Genomic DNA, 23,793 nt, shown 5'->3' on the forward strand with positions numbered 1-23,793 from the left:
TGAGGCAGCCCCTCTCTGTATCCCTGGGGATCGTTTTTTCTCGGGTAGGATGTGAGCTGTAAAGCCCCATGAAGCCTCCTGTGTCCGCAGGAGGTTTACATGTGTTACATGTGTGTGCAGGGCACCTGGCTCAGTTACACAGGCGATGGGAGCTGAACTCCCGTTCCCCACGATTGTGTGAATCCTCTGAACCGTGGAGTTTCCATGCCCAGTCCCAACAGATCTTGCTTTATCTAAGGGCCTCACCTCGTTTTTCTCAGAGCGGTGGGAGCTTTGTTGTTTTCCATCCGGAGCCTCAGGCCACCCCCAGCCACGGACAGCAGTGCATCTGTCACTGCTTTTAGCCACCCGACATCCAAACGACACTGCTGCTGCTGTCTGACCTCTGGGTCACACAGGACAAAAATCAGTTCCTTCGGTGATATTCAGACAAACCGGAATACTGAAAATAGTATTCACTTCCTCTTCTCTCTCCCTCTCTCAGGAAGTGGAGGATTTGGCTGCTTCCAAATTATGCTATGCCAGAAAGATCTTATAGGCAAAGATATATGAAAATGTCCTGAAATCTCCTACTGCTTAAAAAGTGCTGCTTTGGGGCTGGAGAGCTGGTTCAACAGTAAGAGCACTTGCTGCTCTTGCAGAGGACTGGGTTCGATTCCCAGCACCCACATGGCAGCTCACAACTGTATGTAATCCAAGGAATTCTACAGGCACACATGTGGTATGCATACAGGCATGTAGGCAAAATATTCGTACACATAAAGGAAAAATAAACAAATATAGCTGGCAGTGGTGGCATACATCTTGAATCCCAGCAATCAAGAGTCAGAGACAGATTGGTCTCTATGAGTTTGAGGCCAGCCTGGTCTACACACTGAGTTTCAGGACAACCAGAGATATGTAGAGAGAACCTGGTTAAAACCAACAACAACAACCAAAAGCAAATATAAAAAAAATAAAAGAAAAGAATAGAAAGCTCTTGCATTTTCTTGATTGAGCGTCAGCTTGTTTTTGTTTTTTTTAAGTCCCTAATGGCTTCAACCCCCCCCCCCCCCCATGCTATTTCTAGTCAATCTGCTGCTTACTTTTCTAGGGGGAATGAGGGCCTGGTATTTTTGTCCTATATTGTTGATGCCACTGTCAGAGGATTCTAGAGGTTTTTGCTATTATTTATTACCACTTTTATTTTTTAGTGGTAGCACACGTCTTTGATCTGTTTATTTATTTATTATTTATTTATTTACTTCTTAACTGGTTCTTTGTGAATTTTACATTGTGCACCCCAGTCTCACTCATCTCCCCTTCCTTTTGTACCCACCTTCTATCCTTGCAGCCTACCCCCAACAAAGAAAAAAAAATCTCATTGTGGACACTGTGGTGTCTCCCACAGTGTTCTCGTTTGTCCGTACTTTTTTGCTTACAAATGCTTATTCCAATGAGCTGTTGTTCTGACACGAGGCCTCTGGCTTCTGCTGCTCTACCCATACTGGTCTCCTCTCAGATATCCTGTTGCTGCTCTGTGTCATGGGGATGCTGTAGTTTGGGGTCTGTAGGACCAGCCCCTTTGTGCACTCCAGCTGTTCATGGATGGGGTAGATGTTGGGGTGGGACAACTCAAAGCCCTGGATCTGGCGCTGAGAGGTATCTGAGCTGATCAGCCTGCCTACTCTCCCACACCCACATCACCTGGGTGAGCTCTCTTGTCCTGCCCTGGGTGGCCCATCCAATGTTGCAGCCAGCAAGGGTCAGAGCCAACTCTCCAACTCTCATACCTTCAGGGCTGGCTCATCTGAGCTCATGCTCCCAGGGCCAGCTCTATTGTGCTGCCCAGGCCAGGTGCAGGCCCCTCTCCTGAGTGGGGCGGCAGGTGAGGAGATGGGCCAGTTCTCTCACTCTCATGATCCTGGGACCATCTCTCCCACCTCCATAGGTGGTGAAGGTCAAAGGAGGGGAGGAGGTCATCTCTTCCTTGTCCCCACCACCACACAGAAGACAAGAAGCAGGGCTGCCTCTCCCACACTTACGGCCTCGGGCAGGCTCACCTGCACCTCCCATCTTCCTAGGCCAGCTTTACTGTGCTGCCCAGGCAAGGTGCAGGACCTGCTGTCCTGAGTGTTACAACAGATGAGGGGCAGGGACAGCTCTCCTGCTTTCATGACCCCAGGGCCAGTTCTCCTGCCTATAGTAAGTGGCAAGGGGAGAGGATGGAGGAGGGTATCTCTCCCTCATCCTTGACTACACACAAATTGTGGGGATAAATTGTGGCAGACAAGGTGTGGGGCCAGCTCTCCCATGCTCATAGCCTCAGGCTGCCTCACTCATGTCCTTGCCACCAGGGTCGTGTCTACTGTGCTTCCCAGGCAAGGTTAGGGCCTTCTCTCCAGAGTGCTGTAGCAAGTGAGGGAGCAGGGACAGCTCTCCTGCTCTCATGACTCCAGGGCCAAGTCTCCTTCCTGCTGCAGGTGACGAAGGGGAAGGAGGGAATCTCTCATCCATGCCACTGAAGGGGAGATGAGTATCAGGGCTATCTCTCTCACAGTCACACTCTCAGGGCCTGCTCACCCCAAAGTCCTGCAACTAGGGCCAGATCTACTGTACTTTCAGGGCAATGTGTGGGGTCCACTCTCCAGAGTGCTGTAGCTGGCTAGGGGCAGAGTCATCTCTCCTGCTCTCACACCTGCAGGGCCAGCTTGTCCATGAGGGGTAAGCACAGCCCTTAGACACCCAGGTGGCAGACCAGACCACAGACGTTTGCCTGGGCTTTGGTTATCACAAACCCTTGCTTCTGCAGGGCCACAGTCCCAAACGTGGCCCACAGTGGCAGCACAGGCCAGGACCCCAACTGGTCCCAGGTCGCATCATCGGCTACTCACATTAGGCTGTTCCTCACTACTCTCGAATCTCCAGTTCTGTTTCTCTTCATTGTGCCCCCATCCCTCTGTTCCTCTTTCTCTTCCATTTCTCCACCAGGGAAGGGTGGCTGGGGGGGGAGGGGCAGACCATGGCTGAGATGACCTATTCCCAGGCATAGCACTCCTGAGACCACTCCTGAGAGGACCCCAGACACTCAGAGACCCTGGGCACCACTGAGAGAAGCAAATAAGTAGTGGAGAAGGGAAGAGAGGCAGAACTGGAGGGTTGTTGTCTGAGACTAGTTTCCTGTCTAGGACCCACAGTGCTGGACTGGTGGTCATCTCCAGCTCACTCCTCACCGAGGCCTGCATGCCCCCACTCAAGGGATGTCTGTCTTGGGCTTACTTCTGACCGGACCCACGGTCCTAGGCAGTGTTCTTTGAGTCTCCAGATCACTCCCCCACCCTGGGAGCTAGTCCAGGTCCGAACAGCACTGGACTGGTATTCATCCTAGGCTGGCTCCCTGTCTGGGCCCCCTGGCACTGAACTGGTGGGCATCTCAGGCTTGCCTTTGTTCAGGAGGTGTTAGGCTACTAATCATTCAGATGTCCACTGGTCAGATCGCCTCTCTCTTCTCTGCCACCCACCAACGCACATGAGACACAGCAGCCACACCTGCAATGCTTCTAGGAGCAATGTCTTTTGTTGTGTTTTTCAAGATAGGGTTTCTTTGTGTAGCCCTGGCCCTCCCGGAACTCGAACTCCCAGACCAGGCTGGCTTCAAACTCAGAGATCTGCCTGCCTCTGCCCCCCAAGTGCTGGGATTAAGGGCATGTGCCACCATGCCCAGCTTGCTGTTATTATTTTTATTATTATAAATTTTATCTTTATATATATAACAACTATGATTGAGATCAGATTTTTTTTTACAGTAGACATTTATTTAAAATGAGGCATCTGCAGAGCCAATAACTCTTAAATTGTGATTCAGATTGAAATAATGTCATGAAAATATGCTGAGACCAGGCTCACCCACAGATCTCAACGACGAGATCACTTCTCTGCCCATTCTTCTCTCTCTTTTCTTTCCCGAATAACCTCTTTCAGATAGGGTTCAAGGCAGAATTTGTCCTCCTCACATTTTGTCCACTGCTCCTTAGGCAAGATCTGATGCCTCATATTCAGGTCCAGGGCTCTCTTAACGCGAAACATTCTGCCGTTATAAAGGTCCCCGGGAAGCCTTCTTATGGCTTCTTTTACATCTTCAGTTTCAAACGTTGTATCATCTCACGTTAACCCCAGTTTATTGAATCCTGCACCATTATAACACCATTTTCGAAAACCATCCAGCCACTTGCTTGACACTGCAACAGCAGGCCTGCCCACCATTTTGACCTGAGCAGGATCGGATTTTAAAAGAAGTATCAGGCTTGAATTATAATGTTACCATGTTCTTACTATGTGGCTTAGTGAATGCAGTGGTTTCAACGAGGGTGGCCTCCGTAGGCTCAAGTGTTTTGCATGCTTAGTCACCAGGATCTCTGTGAAGGGATTAGAAGGTTATTAAGTGTTACCTTGTTGGAGGAAGCGTGTCAGCTACTGCTCCAGGCCACGTGTGCCACCATGATGGCAGTGGACTTAACCTCTGAAACTGTAAGCAAGGCCCCAATTAAATGCTTTTTATCCATAAGGGTCACCTTGGTCATAGTGTCTCTTCACAGTGACAGAATCGTGACTACGACAGTGAGAACATTAATTTTTCTCTGTGCCTCCAGTTTCCTTCATCACCCAAATGAAGGACAAGGCTAGAACCCTCCTGAGAGAAGTGTGTGGGGGTCACTCGTACAGACGAAAGGGATGGAGGAGAACGACTGGGGAATTGTGTGTGCTTTTGGCAAAAGTACCTGCTCTAGATATTTTTACACCTTTTAGATCTCTTGACCCAACTGTATCCTGGAGACTCGGAGGGGACTGAGCTGATAAAGACAAAGATTTAACTTTGCTGCTTAGACTCATTAGAGGATTCTGAGAGCTGGTGGAAGTACTAAGAAAGAAGGCTGAATTTGGTCAATGGGCTTCTCTGTGTTCCAGAACTCTGGATTTCCTTTCTCTCCCATTTCCTTATTTGTACGATGGTGCCTGTGTGAATACACAGTGTTTCTCTCGACTGTTTTTTTTATTGATCTAATCATTAACTTGTTTATAGAAACTTTCGGGGTCTTCCCTGTTCTTGTGTTTCCTGGGGGCAAGGCTAATTGTTTTATGTACCATTTCCCAGAACCAGGATGGGCTTTCTGTACTAAATTCCCTGAGAATTTTGCTGAAATAGGAACCAGACTCTGGGATTAAATCCAGGAGCCTGGGCCTAGGAGCAGCATGGAGAGTTGGTTTAATTTTGGGAAGCTGTTCTTCATTTTTTCTGTGTGTCCAATTAACTTTAAAATTTTCTGGAATATTTGCCAGGCATGGTGGTGCACACCTTTAACCCCAGAATTTGGGAGGTACAGATAGATGGATCTTTGTGAGTTCCACTCCAGTCAGGGATATAGAGTGAGATCCTACCACAAAACACCTAGGATGCTATAAAGAATTTGACCTCAAATCTGGAATTTGTTCTTTTTCTTAGGCTAGTTTTTTTTTTCCCCTTGGACTAGAAGCAGCATTACTATGCTGAGGAATGAGCTAGACTTCTGTGTCAGACAGCCCTGCCTTCCTTCCAATCCTTCCCTCCTTCTCCAGTCACTTAGAAGCACTGGAGGTCAAGAACCCACCCATGCTCTATGGATCATTTCTGGATGTGTTTTTACAGGATCTAAAACTCTCTCAAACATGACATTGGGTGTTTTCCTTGTTCAGATGATGCATAACTTGGAGGACTTAAATGTACAACAGGTCAATGGTAGTCTGTATTCATTCTTTGGACCTTACCTTGATCCCAACCTCATTCTCAGTACCTGTTTTCTGTATTCATCAACACCTGTTTTCTGTGCTTGTGGGTTTATGGAAGCTGCTCCCCCACTCCTTGTTATAGATTGTGCATGAAGATATCCCTGAGAAAGCCCAAGTGTTGAAGGCTTGTCTCAAGATGCTGGTCCTATTGAGAGATGTTTAGGCCATGAGAGCTCCAACTGCACAAATGGTTAATCCATTGTTGAGTGTAGTGTAGGGTGGCTTATTGGACAGTGGGACCTAGAGAGAGGAGGTGTGTCATGGGAGCATGCTTCTGGATGATCTATGTTATCTGTGGGCCCTTCTTCTCATACCCTCTGTGTCATGAGGTGAGCATCTTGTTCAAGCACGGGCTCCTCACCATTCCATGATGGTCTTTCTCATAATGGCCCAGAAACACCGGAACCAAATGAACATGGACTCCTTTGAAACTGTGAAGACAGAGTAAATCTGTCTTCCTTTTGTTGTTGTCATGTGTTTTGTTACACTGATAGAAAACTAACAGTCCCTCAACTCTAAAGTTAGAGGATGTGGTTGTTAGTTGATTCCATGGGAACTGTTTTAATTATTGTTCCGTTGCCATGAGACACAATGACCAAAGGAACTAATAAGAACAAAACAATTAGGGCTTGCTTACAGTTTCAGAGGGTAAGTTCATGACTTCCATGGTAGGGAGTGTGGCAGCAGACAGGCATGGTGCTGGAGTTTTAGGAGGGAGAGAGAGAGGGGTAGGAGAGAGAGGCAGAGAAAGAGAGAGAGAGAGAGAGAGAGAGAGAGAGAGAGAGAGAGGCTTTAGGCTTTTGAAATCTCAGAGACTACTCTCAAAAAATGATACACCTCTTCCCACAAGGTCACACCTCCTAATCCTTTCAATTAGGGACTAGACCTTCAAAAAGATGAGCCTATGGAGGTCATTTCCATTCCAGCCACCACAGGCATCAGCCGAGGGTTATCCATGTATATATTTTTCATCTGCGAAATGACCTAAAATCACTAGCCAGTTGACAACCGGTTGTCCTGGCAGTGAGTGCACCCTTCGGCCCACGAAGGTGAACAAGGAGGCCACACCCAGGGCTCAATGGCCATGGCACCAACTTTCAGGCCGCTCTTTCAGCTTGCCACACTTACTTTGGTTTCTGCCCACTTCTAAGACTCATTTGCGACTTCCTATTGATTTTTGCAAGCTTCTTGATACCCTTACTCATGTTTTTCTCTGACTCAGATTTTATTTCTATTGTCGCTAGCTAAGAGTCTCATGATATGGCAGGCCTGTGTCCACATGAAAGTCCCTGCTGTCACTGAGTTTCCATACAGATCCCTGAGTCATTTGCCTCCATTTGGTTTAGTCTTGTGCTGTCCATCGTCTCTTCATCCTGTTCCCTCCTCTTTGCACAGTTGATTTTGTGCCTCTTGGGGTCTTTCATTTTTATGTCTAGTGGGTGGAAACATTTATTTGGGACCAGTCTGCTGCCCAGGTCTGTACCTGCACTGCTTCCTGACCTGTTTCTTTAGGACACTATGAATTCTTAGAGCTTTAGTGATACATGGTCTTCTGTAGTTTCTCTTCTCTGGTTCTGCCTTCTGATTTCTTCTTTGGCTGGACTCTACTAGATCAGAATTTCATCCAGGCAGTCCTGAGTGTCTCTAGAAAAGGATGGTTTTGACAAGACCCTGTAGACCAGGGCTTGTTCAATCTGACTAGCCAAAGAGACCATTTGGAAAAAGACTCCTTCCTCAATGGGTCATATCATAGGGTGTCATTTATTTGGCTTCTGGGTCTCCATGGACATTGTGGCCCTGCCTATGGTGAACTGGCCGGCCTTGGAAACTCAAGGGAGCAGGCTCTCTCAAGCCCTGAAGTGGCTCAGCTGATTTCCTTGGCTCTACCCTGGGGTCCAGGGGAGATGCAGTTTTTCTGTGGCTTTTATCCACCCAACAATCCATAAAATTGTTTATTTTTCTTAATGTCTGGTGGCTACTGGGGTTGCTTGTAACAGGTCCCCAGATCTTAGCTGACTGATGTCATGTTGGAGGCACTATTCTGACCTTAGAAGTCAGCACATAGGTCCCAACACCTGCCAGAGAGGGAACAAAGACCTAATCCATCAAAGACCATAGTTCTACCATCCAGGAAAGTCCCCAGATATACTAACCTTGCTTTTGACATCAGAAGTTGTGATCTATCTATCTATCTATCTATCTATCTATCTATCTATCTATCTATCTATCTGTCTGTCTTGTTTTTTGAGACAGGGTTTCTCTGTGTAGCCTTGGCTGTCCTAGAAGTCCTGATCACTTTGTAGATCAGGCTGGTCTTGAACTCACTGTTGGCCTCTGCCTCCCTGAGTGCTGGGATTACAGGCATGGGCCACCGTGCCCAGATAGTTTGGAGGAGAGCCCACTCTTTTGTGTCCTCGTGTACATCACACCACAGGTATTCAATCTAGAGTGGAGAAAAGGGCAGAGTTCCCTAAATCTAGACTCTGGGCCCTTAACACTGCTTAACACTGTGACTGTGATCAGTCACTCTGATCACCGCAGCTTCATTCTGACTTCTGGGCATGGGGAACCTTACCCCTGCTCCTCAGATACACCGCTGAAAGCCCCAGTTTGATTTCTGTCCATTGGAACTAAAAATGTCCTGACTGTGGGTGACACATGGGTATCAGAGAAGAGCTGTCTAGATTTAAGAATGGGCCATGTTGCAGTAGAAGCTGAATTTTCTTTCCCTCTTCCTCCTTCTCACATCTGTGCCACTCTTCCACAAAACTCCAACAGTGTTTCATCATGCTTGCCTGGTGAGTCTCCAGAGCCTGTCAAGTGAGGAGGGCTGTGACTCAATTTACCTTTGTTTTGTTTTGCTTAGTTGATCCCCCAGTTCTCAGGATTGACTCTTGTGTTCAGATAATTTGGAATAAAAATTGAGTCAGATTTGGGAACTAAACATTGAACACAAGGGGAGGCAGGGGAAGGAGAGTTGATTTCTCAGTGTTGTGTATTTTCTGTGTTTCTGCTTCTCAGCCAGTTGCCATGTGATACAAAGCCTGTGGCATGTCAAGTAAGCATTGGCAGGCTCTTATACAAGCATGCACACATGCAAGCACACAAGTGCATGCACACTCTTTCACACACACATCATAAAACATGTGATCTCAGCCCTTTGGGGGTGTCCGGGTTTGGTTGGCATTTGGTCCTCCAGGGGGCAGTGGGACTCAGAGGAGAGGGGACCATAAATTTGGAGAGGGTGTAAGGGAGGATTTGAGGAGAAAGAGCTTAGGTTGGTTCTTTAGAGAGAGTTGGGTTTTAGTGAGGGGACAGGAGAGAAGGAGTTGTGAAATGAGCAAGGTGTCCTCTCAGGGCTGTGTGTAGACAGTGGCAGGTAGAGGCAGGAGATCTGGCTGGTGAGAGGAGCAGACTCTGTCAGGGTGGCTGAGATGCCCCTAGTGCATATCAGGAGGGAGAAAAGCAGGCATTTGCTCTCTTTTTCCACCTAGGCTGGTTCAAGAGGAGAGGCGCCCATGCACACAGCAATGGAGTTTGGGAGTATTCTGGGTATGAGCTCCTGTGTCAGTCTGCCATTCAATGTGATGGTACCTCGGGGGTTTGTGCACCCTTTTAGAGACATGTAGTTGTAACACAAGTCAGACATTGAGGCTTCTCTCTCTCTCTTTTTATTGTTATTATTTTGCATCTGGAGACAATTTCCTTCAGGCTAAAGGCTGACTCTAGGACTCTCCAGCCTTGACTCTCACCTTCCCCAGCTTTGCTGTTTCCTGTGGAGAACTAGGCAGGGAGAGAGGCAGGAAAGGGGGTGATGTCTCCTGCCAGCTTCCCTGAGCAGCTCCTGCTTGTAGAGCAAGGGACCAGAGGTGACCTCTCTTCTGGGTCTCTACCTCCTTTTATCTTCTAGCCTACTCTGTCAGACTTCCCACAGATTGTTCTTGGGGCAAAACCCAACCATCCCAAACTGTTGTCTATCTACAGAGCCATCTATCCCTGAGGGGCCTCCTTGTCCACTGCATCTTGAATGTTCTTGGCAGCCCAGATGCCAGACTTGATGGCAGTGTCTATCCAGCCATGAGGTAGGTTGGTGTGCTCCCCAGCAAAGTAGATGTGGCCCTCTGGCTGGAAGAGCTCCTCTGAATAGTCCACATATTGGTAGGGTGTGAACTCAGCAAAAGCGCCAAGGGTGAGGGGGTCCAGGGACCATTGCTTGATCACTGATTCGGGGCACATGCGCTTTAGCTCTTCCTTGGATGCATTGTGCACTGCGGCCAGGTCATCCAGGACAATATCCACTACCTGGTCATCCTTCATGGAGAGAAAGAAGAGGGAATCATCACCCACAGTGTAAGAGGCCAGCAACATGCCTTTGCCACCTGGCAGACTGTGGCTGGGGTAGTAGATGAAACGGGAGGGCCGGTCCGTGATGGAGCTGCCACCCCGTATGCCCTCCTTTTCCCAGAACCGTTCGTTGCACACTAATGCCACCTTGGTGGCACTGGTGTAATGCAATGAGCGCAGGGCATGTGTTTTGTTTGGGGACAGGGGTGGCTGGAAGGTGATGAGGCGTGTGGCCTTGGCTGAGGCAGAGATGATGGCGTAGTCGGCAGTGAGGTTTTGCAGTGAAGAGGTGGGCCCAGCTGTGCGGTAGGAAACCTCAACCTTTGTTCCGTTTCTCACCACTCTTTCTACTTTGGACTCCAGATGGATGGTGCCTGGCTTCAGTTTGGCACTGAGGCCATTGGGGAGTTGGTCAAAGCCACCAGTGATCTCTGTAAAATTGCGGGACCTGAGAGAGAAAGATGAGTGGAGACACTACCAGCTCTGTGTGTCCCAGCACTGGCCATACTTCTGGCCTGAGAAGGGAAGGACCTATCTCCTGACTCTTGTTTGGACACTTTATAAACATCACCTTCATGAATGCACGGCCCTGTGTCAGGCAGGGATTGTTACCAGAGTGCACCCAACACTGTGAATACCCAACAAACCAGTACTGGGTTCTTCTGCCTTACTCATTGTCTATGCCAAAGATGCTAAAACTCCTCAGGGACTCCAGGAAGGACTTATAGAATCCGGCATCCTCATTCATCAAGTCCCCGATGAACTGGACTGCTCCTTTGCTTAGCTTTCCTTTCTTCATTAGGTAAGCCTGTTGGGAGACGGCACCATAGATGCAAGTGTGGCTCATAGGGTATGGAATATAGGAAGGCATTCGCAGGCACCTGGGCCCAGCAAGGGTAGATTTGGGCTTGACAGAGGCAAAGGCTTTTGCAGTAGGAAGAGAGCATCCTGGAGGTGGGACACTGCCTGAGGGCTTTGGCTGAGGCTGGAGCCCAGAACTCTACTTCTGTCCTGGGCCTCTTCTTTTACTTACCTTGGTGGAGTAAGAGTCATAATAGGATTTCAGTTCAGCACAGTTGACTGTCTCTGTGGAGTTTTTGATCTGCAGAAGGTGAGGAGAGATATTGTCATCAAGCTGGGCCTCCAGGTGGCCAGGACAGCTAGGTTATTGTAAACAAGGTCACAAGGCAACACATGCCACACATGCTTTTAGTTTGAAGTCAGGTTCTTTGGATGTCCCTTGGAGAGGCTGTGAAAGGCCAGGAAAGGGCAGTTCCCTGAGCTCCTAGATGTCCCTTCTTCTCTGAGTATGTCCCCTTCATTTGAAGAAACCCGTGCTTTTGTTGAGCCAGGGTCTCAAATAGCCTAGGTTGGCTTCCAACTCATTGTAGAGCTGAAGCTCCTCTTCATTTCTAGATCCTCCTGCCTCTACCTTCCAAGTATTGGGACTAAAAGCATGTACTATGACACATGACGTGAAATGAAAGACCAGTTCAGGACAAAAATTTAAAGTAAATATTAATTTGCTAGGATACTTGCATTACAAGACTGAGGACTTGAGTTCTTTCCCAGTATCCACAGAAAAGTAGCATGTGTTAGGGCTGGAGCGATGTCTCAATGATTAAGAGCACTGGCTGCTCTTCTGGAGGACCTGGGTTCAATTCCCAGTACCCACATAGCAGCTCAAAACTGTCTGTACCTCCAGTTCCAGGGGATCTGACACCCTCACACAGACACACATGGAGGCAAAACACCAAAAACCAGGGTGTGAGCAGAGGCGCAGCTATGGTGCACACCTTTAATCCTAGCACTCAAGAGGCAGAGGTAGGTGGGTCTCTGTGAGCTTGAGACTAGCTTGGTCTACATGATTCCAGAGCCAGGCATGATGGTGCACACTTGTAATCCCAGCACTCAGGATGGAGAGATAGGCAGATGTATGTGAGTTTGATGGTAGCCTGGTCTACAAAGGGAGTCCAAGGCAGCCAAGGCTACAAAAAGAAACCCTGTCTCTAAAAACAGACAAGTAACAAAAAAGAAACAAATAAACAAACAAAGGGAGATCCAGGACAGCTAAGGCTACACAGAGAATCTCTGTTTCCAAACAACAACAGCAACAAAGTGGGGTGTGTTGTCACAGGGCTGTAATGCCAGCCTTGAGAATATAGAAGCGGTAGGATCCCTAGGGCTGGCTGGCCAGCCAATTCAGGAGAATTAGCAAGCTCCAGGGTAGGTGAGAAACTGCCAAAAATAAAATAAAATAAAGTAGAAAGCAATCAAGGAAGACACCTGATGTGGACCACTACAAAAATGTGCATTTAGGGTGCCTGATGCACTCCCAAGGATTGCCTAATCTTGCTGCCCCTTTCCATTGCTGCCAGCCACATCATGGTTCCTGAATTGCTCAGAGATGGAAGGAGAGGGTTGAGGGTAGAGTTGAGGGTAGTGACATCCTTAATAGATGTTAGAATGTAGATGGATCGATCATGAGGGTAGTGGGTGAGAATCAGGTGATCTGAGTCCATGTACTGATTTGCTGTGTGACCTCAGGCACCGCCCCATTTCCTTCTTGATCCCAGCTGGGAAAGTCAGCAGGTACCTTACTGATGGCCTGGTGGAAGAGTTGTGCAGCAGTTTTGTTCATCTCTGTGGAACTGACAGAGTAGTTCAAGGTATGCGGGTCATTAGCAACACTCTTGGCGGTATGACGCTGTCCATTGAGTAGGTACCAGGTATTGTGGTCATATTGGTTGAACTTATTGAGCTTCAGGCCAAGCTTCTTGACATAGATATGTGTTAGGCTGGAAGAGAGACAGACATGACACCCTTGTTCCTGCTGGTCCCCTGTTAGAAAGGATTCCATGTGAAATTAGTGTAACCTGGTGCCTAGGAACCCAGACTAATTTCTTGTTCAGTTGTAATCTCATTTAATGTTGTTGGCATTAGCTCCTCCACTCCCAAGGCTGAAGAGGGCAAGAAGTTCTAAGGACCTCTATGAGATCCCAAATAGTAGTACTCAACAGTAGTACTCAACAGTACAGACTGATGTCCTTTGCTCCAGGCAGCATTTGAGATCCCATTATGCCCTTGTTAAGTAAATTTGAGGTTGTGTTTATGATATCCACTTAGGGCTGGTGCAGTTTTTTTTTCTTTTGTTGTTTTTTTTTGTTTGTTTGTTTGTTTTTTTGTTGCTTGGAGATTAAGTATGGGTTCAGTTTCTATTAAAGGCAAAAGAAAAGAAACACCTGTGGAGATAAGGTCTAGGACAAAGTTTGGGCTGAACACATGGTAGACACTGTTAATTAGAAGGTGTTATATTTTCTCATCTTATTTTGGTGCAACTGACAAATATGAAGCTGCCAGTATTTACCCTACAGTTTGATGGCTTGGCAGCAATGATAGCAATTGTCATTTTGGGATCTGTCATTTCCTGTGTGACCCTCAGCTTCCTGTGACCTCTGGTATTCTCTCCAACATGGGGGATGAGTATCATCCCTGACTAATTGGGTTGGATCATATGACACAGCGATACTGAAAGACAGGCATGATGGCATTGGGGACCCTCCTACCTTTTCCTTATCCTCCACCCCCATATTTCTTTTCTTGCATCGGACTTACCTGTGGCTTTCTGGGATTCGCATTGCTCCTAGTTCAATGTACCAGCCTTCCTCCTTGTTTCTGTATGTGAGCACCCGACCTCCAGTGTAGTTACTGGCCTCCAAGATGGTTACCTGAGGAGCAGAGAAGTTGCTATCATTCTTAGGGAGTGCTTTCCTTTCTCCTCACCCCATTTCTCACCTCCAAATAGCTATAGGCTCTGGCCTGGACTCTAGGAAAGTGCAGGATAACCTCAGTGGAGCTGTTTGCTCTGGAGGGTCCTGAATGATTGGGGGGCCCTTGCTTGGTAGCATAGGTCTTCACTCTGGCCGCCACAAGAACATGAATGGCGGTTATAATGATGAGGGCTCAGGGTGTTTGGAGACTTATCTACACGCCATGTGCACCTCTCCCTGTCAGTCCACTCTTTCTTTTTCCACCCAAGGAGGCAAATCGAAGGCTGATGATCAGGGTTTCTCTAAACCATCTTACCTCATGACCAGCATCCTGCAGCAGCTTAGCTGCCACTAGGCCTGCCATTCCAGCTCCTACCACCACCACATGCTTGGGATGTTCAGAGGCCTTGAGCCCATTCTGGGCTATGTCAATGGGGGTCGTATAATTGGGGTCCTGGAAACACTTGGCAATCTCCTTAGAGAAGGCAAGGCAGCTGGGGATGGACAGCAAGATCCCCCAAATAAGGATGCCTGGAAGCAGAGAGAGCAAAAGGGGTTCTTTCTGGAGTACAGCCTCTGGGATCTATTTACTCAGAATGAACTTGCCTGTGGGAACCAGGTGGGCAGTTGGATGAGTGCATTGTCAGACAAGTGTGTGGTTGTAGATATGAATATTTGCTATTACGTTTATACGAAGGTGATTGTGTTGCACATTGCGTATTATATTGCGAACTGTAGTGTTATTTTTGTGATTAATGTGTAATTGTGAACATGGCTTGCACTCTACAAGTTCGTGGGTGTGGGAAGTCTGTAGGTGACTAGACAGGTGTCTGCTCTTGATGGGGAGTGTGTATGTGCGCTCACCTTTGAGTTGTAAAGGACCGTGGCTGTGCACACCTGTCAGTTTGTGGATGGGAGTGTGGTCATAATTTGTGTTTGCATCATATGACTGCATAGTTCGTGACTGTGTGAGGGACGCATCTGTGACCAGTGTGGATGCCTGGCTGAGGATGCGTCTGTATGGGAAGTTGAGGTGGATTGTGAGATGTGAGCTGGGCTGGAGAAGGGGATGAGATGTGTTCCTCTGCTTGAATCTGAGGAAGAATGTGGGGGCTTGTGTGGGTTCTGTGAGAGTATCTGGAAAGCAGAGCTGTGTGAGGAAGAGAGTGAGAGAGCAAGTGGGAGGGAGAGGGAGAAAGTATAGTCGTGGAAAGATGAGAGTGTTCCTTTTTTTCAGCCTTATCTATGGTTTCTCAGAGCTTCCTAGATAGTAAGTCTGATATTAAGATTAGACTTCACCACTCAGACAGCCAATGACTACCATCTAACTAATCTTGAGTGACTTCATTATTTTTCACAGCTGGTCTTGTCTGACAGAAAGAGCTGTGTGGTTTTCTTGGTGTCACTTGCTCTTAGGTGGACCATGCAAGGACTGTACCCCCGATCTCCTTCCAGGAGCTGAGTCTTTGGCTGGTGGGAATCCCCTTAGTTTGGTCTGGTAATGTCGAGGCAACTGAAGCTCCTCAAAGGAAGAGGGCTTTAGGGGCCCCTGGCTGAGGAGGCACATTAGACCCTTTCTAATGGCATATCTACCCATTAGACCCATATCTAATGGTAAGATAGCATTCCACTGGGGCAACTCAGTAGAAAGGGGGGGGCATTACCTAGCCCGAGGGAGAGTATCTCTAAGTCTCAGTTTCTTTCCCCTTCCTCCAGATCTGTCTCAACCCTCTTATCCAGTTTTCCCTGAGCTAGCAGCATTTGTTTCTTGGCCCTTGTGTCCTTTCTCTCAGACAGATCCAACCCCAGACCCATCCTCCAAGCCTGTCTTCATCAAATTAATTTTCAACATCCTGACCCAACACTGTATAAAAAAAAAATCTTTAAATCCCAGGCCTTGGTCAAGCTGAATTCCTACTCAATTCTTATTCTCTTTACTCTTAAATGGTGCTCAGCTGACATCCGCAGCCCCATGCCCACCTCGTTGACCCATGTCCCTCTCCCATCCAGCACCTGTACCTATTTCAGTATCTAACTCTTCCTTGCTCAGTTTCCTCCAAACCCTGAGCGGGACCCCACTTACCACTCTTCGTGGCCATGGTCCTAAACCTCATGTGGAACTCTGAGCCGCTCAACCTCTCTTTATAAAGAAGGCAGCACCTCCTTGGTAATATTTGGCTCTTATCCCACCAGTCCGCCTCTGGCCCTATTGATTCAGCCAAGCAGGGCAGTCCTGCTTTAAGAGCTGACCCATGAGGAGAGATGACAGTGATAACTGACCCCACCTTCTTTTCATCTTCTTCATTGCTCCTCCCAACACCCCCAACAGACTCTTCCTCTAGAAAAGCTTCTTCTCCCTGTCTAGTCCTTCTTTTTTAAGGAGCAGGTAGGCCATTCTAGACTTGCCATGGCCCTGGGAAGGGATGAGAGATGGTTGGGCTTTCAATCTCTGAACTTCTAGAACAAGCCAGAGTTCCTGACAGCTCCAGTACATTCTGTATTGTCTGCTCTCTGACCGCTGTTGGTTAAGGCCCTTGGTTCTGATGACTGTTTGGGATAGGGATCTGCCTAGGAGCTTCTTCACAGGGATCATGCTCTCTTTGCCCATCTCCCTCTTAGGCTCCCAGGCAGGCAGGCAGGTAGGTGCAGTCTCTAGCCTGGCCCATTTGCAGAGGCCCATTTTCTGCTCCTTGTTCTGGGACCTCAGGGCTTTCATAGACACAGTGTACTTCTCTGGCATTGGACTTTCTCACACAAGGAATGGAGCCAGGTAGCTCTTCTGCCAAGACAAGCTTCGGTTTACAGGCTGGCTGGCAAGAGAAATGAACAGAAAGTCTGTACCCAACCAGCAATGTGAGGCCGGGGGAGGGACAGGAGTGGGGGAAGGTAGGGGCACATGGTATCCATGGCCTAGAACTGGGATTCTGGCATCAGGTGGTGTGGGGAAAGGGTAGTAGCAACAGAATCAACAGAGCTGGGTTCAAGTCCAGATTTGTCCTAGAAAGTTGTGTGTTTTGTGATATGGAATTGATACCCTTCTGAACTTGGACCTTCTTTCTTTCTTTCTCTTGTTTTTTGGAAGATAAATTTAATAGAAGGAAGAACTGAGAATAGAAACAGTATTACTCCCTTCTCCTTTCCCCTTAGACTTGGAATATACGTCCCAGGATTTCTGTTGGATAGCTGAAAAGCAGATAGTACCACATTCTATTTAAATATGTCTTTTCTTACTCATACATAATTATGATGAAGTTTAATTTATAGATTAGGCACAGTAAGAAATAAACAACAACAAAAATGAAACAGAGCAATTATAACAATATGCTATGATAAAATTGCTGCATTACAAGCCTTTATGCTTTGGGGCTACTATATAAAAAACAGTGACTTAAACAGTTTGATAACAATGATGGCTAGTCAGTGACTAACAGCTCAATAGCATATACATTGAACAAAGGAATGGTTTATTTCCCAAGAAGGATGGAACACAAAGGAGTCAGATGTCACCAGATTTTATCACAGTACTTAGAACAATATACAATTTAAGATACATGAATTGGTGTGGTGGCTTGAATGAGAATGGTCCCCGTAGACTCAATTATTTGCATGCTTAGTCTTCAGCTGATTGGGAAGGATTGCGAAATGAGGCCGTAGGTATGTCCTTGTTGGAGGACGTGTGACACTGGGAGTGGGATTTGAAGTTTAAAAAGCCAGGCTTCCTCTGCCCGGAGATCAAGATGTACTGCTCCAGCCTGCTTGCATGCTCCCTGCCATGATGGTAAGGAACTCAACCTCTGAAACTGTAAGCAAACCCCCAACTCAATGCTTTCTTTTAGAAGACTTGCCTTGGTCATGCAAAGCAACGGAACTCTTTAGAGCAATAGAACAATAACTAAGACAATTGGTTATTTCCAGAATTTTCCATTTACAAATTTCAGACCATATTAATCATGAATATGTAATTATTCAGAAAGCAAAGGCACAGAGAAGAGGATATGCTACATTAGAAAGGCAGGGAAAGCTGTTGTGGGAATTAAGGGACTTTTAGCATTCCTGAGTGTGGCTTTACACTCTCAAAGGACCTGATCAATGAGACCCTCCAATTATTTTAAATTTATTTTTAAATATGTATTTATCATTCTCTCATATATTACATCCTGACCACACTTTCCCCTCCCTCCTCTCCTCCCAGTCCCTTCTCCCCCAGATTCACTCCCCCTTTGTTTCCCTTCAGAAAAGAGCAGGGCTCCCAGAAATATATCAACAAGACATAACAAGTTATGATATCCATTAGGACGAAAGCATCCCAAAAGCAGGTAGAAGAGTCAGATACAGCCCCCACTGCCACTGTTAGATGTCCCAGCAGAACACCAAGAGACACAACCATGACATATATACAGAGGACCTACCTCAGACCCATGCAGGCTCCCTAATTGTTGCTTCAGACTCTGTGAAGCCCTATGAGCCCTGCGAGCCCTGCTTAGCTGATTTATGGTGTCCTTGAGCCCTCTGGCTTCTAAGCTCCTACCTTCCTGTCTTCTGAGGAATTCAAGCTTGGTTTTTCTTTTGTGAGAAACGGAGTTTGATTTCCTTTTTCTTTTTCTATAGAAGTGTCTTGCTGTATAGGTCAGGATGACCTTGAACTCCAAATCTTTCTGCCTTAGCTTCCTGGTTGCCTGGATTACATCACCATGTGCTTCATACCATGTCAAGGCTGATCTGAGATGGTGTGTATATATAGCTGTTTCCTTTAGGTTTGACATGATCATCACCATCTTGAAGCAGAACAGGTATGGTGATTTGGAAAAACCTTGGCCACAGGCAAGGCAATAGAACAATAAGAACAATGCTTAGTCTAGGATAATGTAGTTTTCTTATTATAACCATTACACTGTCATTCTCCTATTGTAACCATTACATAGTCATTAGCTAGGTCTAGGATAAAGAGCAGATTGCACAAGGAAGCAGCCCAAAGGGCTGCTGCTACTTTCCCTCCACTTATGGCCCAAACTTACATCTTCCTGGTGAGTTTGCTATGACTGACTGAAGAGCACCAGATGCTAGCTGGTTACAGATGCTTCAACACCTGCACTACTTGAATGCTGATAGCTGGAACTCACGTCTCCTTCTGGAACATGCCTGACGACAATGGTGAAGAAAAACCCTCCAGGGGAGAGGACAATGAGCAGGGTGTTCATTTGCTCCTTTGGTTTAGGAGAAGAAATGGCTTATAGGTAAAAGTCTATATTGACCAATGCAAAGTGGCCACAGGATGGTTGGATGTATGGCTAGGTGGTCATGGATTTGGATGGACCTCGTTTAGATAATTTGTGAGGATGAATATGGGGAGAGATTTGTGGATAAATGCCCTTGAACTGGAAAATGTAAAAATATATGAATGCTCACAAAAAGGGTCTAAAAATAAAAAAAGAGTTAGCTAGTTAAGTGGATAGGATGACATTCTCTGTGGACATCAGTCACCATCTTTTCCTTGTCATTTCCCAAAGCGGTCATTAAATAAAAGCATCTAAGATGTCACAGATCGAAGTTATGTTTGGGCTTAGCAATACAGACTATGACCAGTTTTTATCCTTTTAATCTTTACTCTTTATAGAGAGAGTTAGGGATTAAGCAATTTACAACATTACCACATGCTAAGTCCTAGCTTGTTAATTGTAAGTCGTTTTACCCACAGGGTATTTAGCTCTGTTTCAGATAGTAAATGAGTTGTTACAGGTAGATATTTAACAGAACAGCAGGCACACAGGAAGAAAGATGCTGTGAGATTTTGCTATTATCATCATTATTGTGATATAAATTTTGGTTGATATTTCTATCATGATTGTCACTGAAATTGTTATTCTATCGGCTCAGTAAAACTCTGTGTCCCTTGTTGGCTCATACAAGATTCATAGTCTTGGGGATGTAAATATCCAGCATTCAAGGTGCTGAGGGCATACAGGGAGAGATCCTCATAATTGGATAATTGTTTCTGGGCAGACAGACAGGCCTTGCTTCAGCCTCTTAGAGAGCAAAGCGCCAGGGATACCCAGGGGTGATGAATGGGGTACAGAGCTGAGAGGCAAGACATCGAGGTTCTGGACTGACACTTTAGCACACCTGGTTACAGAGACTATGTCTTTTGTGGGAGGGCCTTCAGTTTTGAGGAGTAGGGATGTACTGACCTTGAAGCTATTTGCTGACCCAGAGAGTAGCAAAATGACCAAACTCAGTACTGGTGTCCTCTTCATGCTTTGTCCATGGTAAGTGATAGTGCTGCTGTCACTGTCATCTTCATCACATTGAAGTGAAAGAAGGGGAGGGTGGCTACTCTCTCGTAGGCCTCCTGTGAGGAACTGGGGACAAAACACTTGCCAAAGTGCGTTGTATGTGACTTTGCGTGATGTCCCCAGGGACCATTTTAGTGCTCTCAAACTCTAGGATCCACACCACTTCCTAAGATCTCTTCAGCTTCTCCTCCAGACACTAAGTCAGAACACTTTCTGAAGCACTGATCTTACCAAAATGAGCTGACTCTCACGTGGTCCCTCAATGAGGCATTGTCAGCTTGGGCCAAGTAGGGAGTTCCTGGTTGTCAGGACTGTATTTCTTTTCTACCTTTACCTTTCTCAAGGCTCAGCACCTCCCTGGAGTCTGCGGGCTCACTTTATTTGTTTTAATTAATTAATTCATTTTATGAATGCTCTGTTTTCATGCACACCAGAAGAGGGAATCAGATTCCATTACAGATGGCTGTGAGCCACCATATGGTTGCTGGGACTAGAACTCAGGACCTCTGGAAGAGCTGTCAGTGCTCTTAACCACTGAGCCATCTCTCCAGCCTCTGGGCTCAACTTATTGAGGAAGAAATCTCTTGAGTTTCCGTTATTTCTCAAGCTGACCTCTGGCGGCCCTTTACCCATGGTAGAGTGGGACCAACTCTCAGAGACATTTTGATCAGAGCTCATGTACGGCCATTACTATAAACTTAACTGAGGACACTATGGACTTTGCTGATTCACTTTTGGAGGCAAGCGGCCAGGTTTTGGTGTTGACTTTTCTACTGTCTAGTTGCACACTCTTTGCCAGGTCCCTCCTATCTTCTGGATTCATTTGTCTGAAAAATAGGCAGTTGGGATCACACTTGACTCTTTGTTAAGTATTTCTGATATTGAAAAAATCAAGGTGGCTTAACATGTCATCCTGACTACAACTCTAGATTGATTCTTTCCTGAGGCAAGTGACCCCATCTCTCTGAACCTCCATTTCTTCATTCTTCTAAGGAGAGATGCATGCTGTTCTGAATCGGACTTTCAATTAAGAGCTGAAGTGAGGTGAAGGCAGGCATGCTCTCTAAGTTTGAGGGAAGCTGGTCTATATCGTGAGTTACATGCAACAGAGTGAGACTCTTGTTTCAAAACAAAAATGCTAATGAGAGTCAGTGACATAGGAAGACCTAGGTTAGCACTGGAAAGGATTCTTGGCTGCCTGGCTCCCTTTTTTCTTTCCTTCAACCTTCTTTCCTTCCTTCCTTCCTTCCTTCCTTCCTTCCTTCCTTCCTTCCTTCCTTCCTTCCTTCCTTTTTTCTTCCCTCTCCCTTCCCCTTCATCTTCTCCCTATGTTCCTGTCTTTCTTGGAATTTGAATTGTTCCCAAATTTCGTAGTATAAATAAACCTAGCATGGCCAAAGTCAAGGCAGTATCATTCTATCACTGAATGTGTTTGTGTTTTGACTCATTACCAAAGAAACCTGGTTGACTCACTACCCACCTGTCAACACACACACACACACACACACACACACACACACACAGAGAGAGAGAGAGAGAGAGAGAGAGAGAGAGAGAGAGAGAGAGAGAGACTGAATAAAATGTATTTAAATAATTGGCATGCAAGAGTTTCGAGCATTTGGTGTCACTGAGTTTTTAAGTAATCAATATTAATTAACTCTTTTTTGAGGTGGGGGAAGGGTCTCACTATGCAGTCTTGGCTGACCTGGAACTCACCTTATAGACCAGGCTGACCTGGAACTCATAGTGATCCTCCTGCCTCTCTGCCTCCTGGGTGCTGGGATGTTTGAGGGTTTTATTTTATTTTTTTTTTTGCATTATTTATTTTTGTTTGTTTGTTGTTAGTTCAAGGACTCAAGCATACTAGGTGAGTGCTTTGTCTCTTAGCCACATTTCCAACCATGTGCTCTTTGTTTTTAGCGCAGTTTATTGAAATACTGTTTTATAATTTCTAAACTGTTATCAGTTGCTCTGGTGGTCTTACTGGGAAGGGTCCCCCCCCGTCCAATGTCCTTCTAAACAGTTGGAAAACAGCACAGACAGATCTGGGGGTGGTTATTCATAGTTGCAGAGTGCTGACCAGCACAGGTGCCAGTGTGCTCAGCTCTTTCACAGTTAACTCTCCCGGCAACCTCAGAATGGTGGAGGTTACTACCAACATTTGAAAGAGGAAACAACTGAATCAGAATAACAGTCATTGTAAGAGAACTTGCAACTGAAGTTTGGAGATCTTCATCCCACTTCTGTCTCCACACCTGTGAAATATGAGCCCGTGGGGGGATCACATCACGGGGCTGACACTGATGACCTCTGGATAGTTCTTGCTGAAACATGATTCTGGTCCTGGTAAAACGTTGGCGGATTTCTCAGTTATCACAGAAGAGACTGGGAAACTTGGGTAGGTGTTTCATAGGTGGAGAGCGGAGGACTTTTGGTTTGCTTAAGGGCTGTTCAGAAAGGAATAGGAGTGTGACTCTAATGTGATCTAAGTGGCACATTAGGGCTCAGGGGTGCAGGTGCTAAAAGAGAAATCAGAATAAAAATTAAAGTCATCAGTGTTCAGGCCCCATCTCCTTTGCTCAAATCCCTCAAGAAGGCTGAAAAAGAAAATAGGCCACCTCCCTTTCCTCTGCGACATGGTTTCTTCTTCTCTGTCCCCAGAGGCCTCTTTTGTTGTAGTGTTCTTGTTGATAGCATTTAGAGAAAGCCTTCTTGACAGGGGGGCAGGTGGAGGCAGGGGTGGAGAACCTCAGCCGCTTGTCCCACTGGAGGAAGCTGGGATGGCTGAGTCTCCCTTTGTCTGCATGCCAGGATCCTTTAAGCAATCCCTTCAGGGGCAGTGCTGGCTTCATCCATGGAAGAAGTCAGATGGCTCAGTCCCAGAACTCTCAGAAACCTCGGGCTCTTCTGGAAAAGGAGCTTCTGGGAATCCTGTCTCTCTGGACTCAGTTGCCTAGGGGGCTTCCTGATGAGGTCCTTTCCTGTTGAAAGACTCCCTGTAACAGTCCTGTGGTCCTGTGAAATATGGGGTGGCTTCTCATCCTTAGGGTGCAGGTGTCTGTGTGGCTGTTGGTCAGAGGTAACCAGGACATTCTATCCACTTTTTTGTGGGTATATCCTAACCTCCCTGTAGCCCCTTCCTTCATTGCTTACTCTCCTTTCCTGGCTGGCCACATGTCAGCCGTCACTCATTCCTTCCTCCTTTCTTCCTCAAATAATTATTTACTGAGAGTTCAAGTATGTCACCAGATTGATCATAATTTTCCAACTCAATTTCCATTGAATTCCCCCGCCTTTTCAACCAAGCTTCATGTCCTGGCACATTCAAATATGAGAGTAGATGGAAGACATCTTCTGACGAGATGCATGTTCTGCTGACCTTCGACCCCTCTCTTGTGAAAAGGTTTGGTCCAGTCTTGTGCTGTGTCACTACTTCAGTTTTTCTTTGTATTTATTTTCTTCACCTACACCATCATGGAATCTATAGATGATGGATTTCATTCATCTCCTCTAATATTTAGCTTTTAATTTTTTTCTATTGATTTATTTCACTGGAAAGGGATTTTTCCCCCAATGTCAGTGGTAGA

At 46.5% G+C, this 23,793-nt stretch overlaps 1 protein-coding gene and 2 pseudogenes across 1 annotated transcript; all 3 read right to left on the reverse strand.

Moving 5' to 3' along the window:
* Positions 1–3,434: 3,434 nt before the first annotated feature.
* On the reverse strand, positions 3,435–3,550 carry LOC132653369 (small nucleolar RNA SNORA17; annotated as a pseudogene).
* A 356-nt stretch (positions 3,551–3,906) lies between these two features.
* On the reverse strand, positions 3,907–4,242 carry LOC110547448 (cytochrome b-c1 complex subunit 7-like; annotated as a pseudogene).
* Positions 4,243–9,450: 5,208 nt separating this feature from the next.
* Positions 9,451–16,117, reverse strand: LOC110547449 (L-amino-acid oxidase-like). The gene is made up of 7 exons (XM_021635014.2): positions 16,000–16,117; positions 14,233–14,447; positions 13,762–13,874; positions 12,743–12,944; positions 11,180–11,248; positions 10,818–10,954; positions 9,451–10,594 (listed from the first exon to the last, which is right to left on the reverse strand). The coding sequence occupies exons 1-7, from the start codon at positions 16,028–16,030 to the stop codon at positions 9,793–9,795; spliced, it is 1,569 nt and encodes a 522-aa protein (XP_021490689.1). The 5' UTR covers positions 16,031–16,117; the 3' UTR covers positions 9,451–9,792.
* Positions 16,118–23,793: the final 7,676 nt, after the last annotated feature.

Source organism: Meriones unguiculatus, chromosome 3 (assembly GCF_030254825.1).
Source record: "Meriones unguiculatus strain TT.TT164.6M chromosome 3, Bangor_MerUng_6.1, whole genome shotgun sequence".
Lineage (NCBI taxonomy): Eukaryota > Metazoa > Chordata > Mammalia > Rodentia > Muridae > Meriones > Meriones unguiculatus.

What these genes read in the sequence shown, in the direction of transcription:
- LOC110547449 (XM_021635014.2), bottom strand. Translation starts at nt 16,030, where the DNA reads ATGAGGTTTAGGACCATGGCCACGAAGAGTG. An exon ending in CGAATCCCAGAAAGCCACAG is followed by an intron (nt 12,945 to 13,761) that starts GTAAGTCCGATG and finishes TCTCTCTTCCAG; the next exon opens with CCTAACACATATCTATGTCA. An exon ending in ATGACTCTTACTCCACCAAG is followed by an intron (nt 10,955 to 11,179) that starts GTAAGTAAAAGA and finishes GTCTCCCAACAG; the next exon opens with GCTTACCTAATGAAGAAAGG.